The sequence below is a fragment of the Priapulus caudatus genome, unplaced genomic scaffold, assembly GCF_000485595.1.
Source record: "Priapulus caudatus unplaced genomic scaffold, Priapulus_caudatus-5.0.1 Scaffold405, whole genome shotgun sequence".
In the NCBI taxonomy this organism is placed as follows: Eukaryota; Metazoa; Priapulida; class Priapulimorpha; order Priapulimorphida; family Priapulidae; genus Priapulus; species Priapulus caudatus.
In genome coordinates this window covers 28,643-34,132 of record NW_014577466.1, presented here as the reverse complement: position 1 = coordinate 34,132, position 5,490 = coordinate 28,643, and the positions used below count along the sequence as shown (strand labels likewise).

At 49.3% G+C, this 5,490-nt stretch overlaps 1 protein-coding gene across 1 annotated transcript in view; it reads left to right on the top strand.

Annotated features, from left to right (window-relative positions):
• Nucleotides 1–5,405, top strand: part of LOC106810025 (C-Jun-amino-terminal kinase-interacting protein 3-like) — a 31,365-nt gene extending 25,960 nt beyond the window's left edge. The window contains exons 19-25 of the mRNA XM_014813274.1: nt 600–669; nt 1,273–1,421; nt 1,785–1,933; nt 2,502–2,673; nt 3,218–3,331; nt 4,324–4,503; nt 4,964–5,405. Coding sequence (XP_014668760.1) covers nt 600–669; nt 1,273–1,421; nt 1,785–1,933; nt 2,502–2,673; nt 3,218–3,331; nt 4,324–4,503; nt 4,964–5,148 — 1,019 coding nt within the window. The 3' untranslated portion in view covers nt 5,149–5,405. The remainder of the gene's footprint in view (nt 1–599; nt 670–1,272; nt 1,422–1,784; nt 1,934–2,501; nt 2,674–3,217; nt 3,332–4,323; nt 4,504–4,963) is intronic.
• Nucleotides 5,406–5,490: the final 85 nt, after the last annotated feature.

Genomic DNA, 5,490 nt, shown 5'->3' with positions numbered 1-5,490 from the left:
CGTCACGGCGACCGCCGCCCACGATGTGGCTCGGCTCCCAGAGCGGCAGGTAAGCGCGCCGTCGTCACGGCGACCGCCGCCCAGTATGTGGCTCGGCTCCCAGAGCGGCAGGTAAGCGCGCCGTCGTCACGGCGACCGCCGCCCACGATGCGGCGCGGCTCCCAGAGCGGCAGGTAAGCGCGCCGTCGTCACGGCGACCGCCGCCCACGATGTGGCTCGGCTCCCAGAGCGGCAGGTAAGCGTGCCGTCGTCACGGCGACCGCCGCCCACGATGCGGCGCGGCTCCCAGAGCGGCAGGTAAGCGCGCCGTCGTCACGGCGACCGCCGCCCACGATGTGGCTCGGCTCCCAGAGCGGCAGGTAAGCGTGCCGTCGTCACGGCGACCGCCGCCCACGATGCGGCGCGGCTCCCAGAGCGGCAGGTAAGCGCGCCGTCGTCACGGCGACCGCCGCCCACGATGTGGCTCGGCTCCCAGAGCGGCAGGTAAGCGTGCCGTCGTCACGGCGACCGCCGCCCACGATGCGGCGCGGCTCCCAGAGCGGCAGGTAAGCGCGCCGTCGTCACGGCGACCGCCGCCCACGATGTGGCTCGGCTCCCAGAGCGGCAGGTAAGCGCGCCGTCGTCACGGCGACCGCCGCCCACGATGTGGCTCGGCTCGCAGAGCGGCAGGTAAGCGCGCCGTCGTCACGGCGACCGCATCTTTACATGCTAGCAAGTAAGCACGTGATGTGGTATTAAATAGGTGTATAACATGATGGGACATGCTAGTAAGTACGTGCGTGATGCTTGACGTACTAGTAAGTGCGAGACACGCAATCCGCTAGCTGTGATACATAACTACAGAGGATGCTGTTAAAGTGTAATAATAATAGTAAAAGTAAAAAAATATTTCCACTTTTTCACAAAATGTAAGAAATTCTGTTCACTTTTTAGGGTTAAATTGCTGCATTATACTTCCTATTTGACTATATTGTTTGATGTAAACATACACTCGTGACTCATACATAGTCCATAGCAAGCAATTAATGTCAGGATCATAATGTCAAATCGTCCAGGTTTTTTGGATTTTTAGCTAGTTAAAATCTTATCAGGTAAGAATTTGACGATACATTTAGCCGCGTTAGTACTTACTTTTAGTGTAAAGAAATGGCAACAAATTTTTTAAAAATATACACCAGAAAATTTGCGACGTAGTCAATTTAAAGTCTGATTACACGTGTTCGCTATTGTTCGCACGACGTGTTCCACGATGCGGATGCCTTGTTCTTGCAGTGTGTATGTTCACTCGTCAATGTCGCAGTGGAAGCGGTGCATACATTCGGTGAAGCTCAAGGATTCGGTTCTGGCAATCGTCCACATCAAGGGAAGAGTGTTCATAGCTCTGGCCGACGGAACTGTTGCGGTGTTTCACCGTGCGTCCGGTATGCGTCGTCTATTATCGTACGCATAACGTAACGCCGCAAAACGCGTAACCTTTAGAACAAAGTAATATTGAACTAAAAATAAACAATAATTATGTTAATAACAAAAATAAGCTCATCTAAAATTGCTAGCCGTGACTTGGCAACAAGATACCTCTAAGTTATAATGCTGCAATGATTTCATCTATAAACTAAGTGAAACAATGTTGGTATTCCTGCACCATGCTCTTTAACGTTGCACGACACGTAAAACAATAGCATGCATATCGATCGTAAAGTCAACAACCGCAGCCGTGCAGGCTCTTGCACGTTAATATTAATCGCTGTTTGTCTGAATCTCAACTTGCTCCTGTTCCTACCTAGATGGTCAGTGGGACCTGAGCAGCTACCACCTCATTGACCTTGGGCGACCTCACCACAGCATCCGCTGCATGACCGTCGTCATCGACAACATCTGGTGCGGATACAGGAACAGGGTGCACGTCGTCAATTCAAAGACCCTCGAAGTAGAGGTGCGTGTGCGTGCGTGTGTGTGTGTGCTCTCACGCCTCTCGTCCAATCGAGAAAGTCTGTTGCATCGATGGAAAGCGTTTGAATTCGCTTACTCATTTAATTATTAATTATTTGAGTTAAATTTAATCACTTATTTTTAATTACTTTTCCGCACGTGCTCTAGTTAGATAGCTTTTGTCAGTCACTCTTCTATTCATACTCCGTTATTCCTTAATATACTGATCCACCTCCCCCTCGTACTTGACCTCGTCCCTCTCTCGTCATTCTTGACACTCCATTTCCTTCGTGAGGCTCCCCCTACTCAACCAGCCCCCCCCCCCCTGCCCGACTTGCTAGCATACTAACAACTGTAATGTACGCAGTCATTCTGTTGTGTATAAATAAGACCGCACGCCTGGTTAGGAAACAAGTGTACTCGATCGATGCATTGAAATCCCACGCTGGATAACTCGGTGATTCGGCCACCCCTAATTTTTTTCCAATTAACATTTTTCCGTACGTATTCCTGCGTGTGAGTGCGTGTGTGCTCGTGTCGCCACCGTCACATACCTGCGTTCGCTGCTGCAGATGTCGTTTGATGCGCACCCACGTAAGGAGAGTCAGGTGCGTCAGATGTCGTGGGTCGGCGACGGCGTGTGGATCTCGATCCGGCTCGACTCGACGCTGCGTCTCTACCACGCGCACACGCACCAGCACCTACAGGACGTCGACATCGAACCCTACGTTAGCAAGATGCTCGGTAGGTGGAGCCACGCGACAGACAGCATCTATGGTTGGCTGTTGTACTCGGAAATAGTTATTTTAACCGCTGTAAAAATAATTTGATCGCGGTTAAATTATGGACCTTTTGCCCAATCAGATGCCTTGTTACACGTGATTTAATTGCGGTAAAGATAATTTATTCGCGGTTAAATTATGTGAGCGAAAAATTATGTGCCGAAATTATTATTTCTGAGAATGATGGCCAACCATACGCGTCCCCGTGCGTGCGTGCGTACGTGCTTGCGTGTGGGTGTGTGTACATGCATACGTGCGTGTATGCGAGCGTGCGTGTATGCGAGCGTGTGGGTGTGCCTGTGTGTGAGCATGTGCGCATGCTTGCGTGTGGGTGTGCCTGTGTGGGCGTGTGTGTAATCGTGTATGCGTGCGTGCGTGCTTGCGTGTGTGTGTGCGTGTGTGTATGCGCAGGCGTGTGTGTATGCATGCGTGTGTGCGTGCGTGCGTGCGTGCTTCCGTGCGTGCGTTCTCGCTCCGTGATGTAACGTCGCGCGTTGCACTTGCAGGCACGGGAAAGCTCGGCTTCTCCTTTGTGAGGATCACGGCACTGCACGTCTCCTGTAACCGGCTGTGGATGGGCACCGGCAATGGCGTCATCATCTCCGTCCCCCTCTCTGAGAGTGAGTCATCGAGCTTCCCTCGGCAGACGCGCGTGTGCCGCCGCCGTGACGTCAGTTAACAAACGGCGTTTCGATTGCGACCTTGCGACGAGGGTTAGGGTAGTCGCTGCGCCATACGAATGAGCGTGGTGGTTTCTGTAAGAATGTCGTGCTCAGGTTACGTGTCGTGGCGCAAGTGCGGAAAAGTTTTTGTGTCTAAGCTCTAGATGTGTGTGTCAGATCGTGGTGAATTCAAACTATTATTTTTCACGAACTTTCTGAAATCCGGCTCAAAAACGATTCAGACACAGACGCTTCGAAAAGTAGCAATAATCCTGAAGTAGGAGCTGCAGATTAATGGATTGATGCGCTAAATTTAAATGCGTGTTTCTATTTAGACGCCATACGAATATATATCCGTTTGTGGCGAGAAAAGGATTGATCTTGAATTCCATTGTATTCGATAACAATGATATCATTTCGCAAACGCAACACGCAGGTGCGGAAAAGTTTTTGTGCCTGCGTTCTAGTTGTTCGTGTCAGATCGTGGTGAATTCAAACGATTCTTTTTCACGAACTTTATCTGAAATCCGGCTCAAAAACGATTCAGACACAGGCGCTTCGAAAAGTATCAATAATCCTGAAGTAGGAGCTGCAGATTAATGGATTGATATGCTAAATTTAAAAGCGTGTTTCTGTTTAGACGCCATACGAAGATATATCCGAGCACAGGATTGGTCTTGAATTCCATTGTATTCGATAACAATGATATCATTTCGAAAACGCGACGCACGTGATTAAATCACGCGGCATTGTGCCGAGGCTTATGCAGCATTTGCGATTGCTAATTCCGCGCATGGGTGGATTATGCGGAGAAGGGATGATCGGCGGGAGATACCACGGAAATCTTCATTTCCTCTTTTCTTTCTCATTTCTTAATTTCTTCAATTCTCATGTCAAACTTTCGCACGTTCCCTCTGTAATTCTGCGGGTGGGTGTGTGTTTTGATGCAGGCAACAAGCAGCAGTCGAGCGGTGGGGTCGGGAAGCCTGGTGGAGTTGTGCGCGTGTACAGCGACACTCGCACGGACAGCGTCAAGCCGGGAACGTTTGTGCCTTACTGCTCGATGGCACAGGCTCAGCTGTCCTTCCACGGACACCGCGACGCTGTCAAGTTCTTTGTGGCCATCAGAGGTACGAGCGACACCGCGACATTTCACGAAATTGCGCGTTTGTGTTGGGCTCCTGGAAAACACGGGGATTTCCGGAATGTTTTAGTGGTTTTTTTCAACTCCTGGGAAATAGACAGTTGTTACGTTGGTCTATGGAAAGTACGTTAAATGGAAAGCACTCTCATGTCTGTTAATGTCGTTTGCGTCGAAGAAGCAACAAAATTTGCGTCATGCAAGAGTATTCGTTGTTTATGTTGTATTCGTTATCAAAACTAATTGTTGATTATAGCAAACGAGGCACATAGAACATTTTACCATTTTACCCATCATAGTTTTGGTAAATAGAGCTAAATGCTAGAAAACAGAAAAACTCCAGGAAGTAGTTGAACTTAGGTGGCATAGCATCACAGATCTGCGTCCCATAGCGGAGGTCCGTGCGTCCGCTACACACATGTCATTTACTTTGTGTTGTGTGATTACAGAGGGTGATAACAAGAACATGGACTTGATGGCAACTGGCAGCAACAAGGAACTGTCGAGCAAGATGTCTCTGAGGAGGCACATGCTGGTGCTGTCCGGGGGAGAGGGTTATATCGACTTCCGAATAGGTATATATACATATATACACATCTACACACGTGGTGGGAAGTGGAAAGAAGAGGGTTAGGGTTGTGAAGAAAAGATGGTTAGGGTCAGTATGTGTGGTCAGGGTCAGGGTCAGTAATAAAGAGCGGTGGGTTAGGGTCAGCATGTGCGAAGACAGGAAGGAAGTTGATAAAAAGAAGGTACAGAGAAAAAAGAAAATGTATATACAAGAGGAGAGTAGTATGATGACAAATATGTGGATTAGAAGGCTAGGAGTAAGATATTGGGAGTAAGATAAGGAAGTAATTAGAAGGGTCTCAGAGTTGTTAGTAACCTCTTCCAGTTCAACCTGTGGGCGCACCCGGCAGTTAGATGCGATATGATATGACTACTAGGCACTTAGGATATGACTACTAGGCACTTA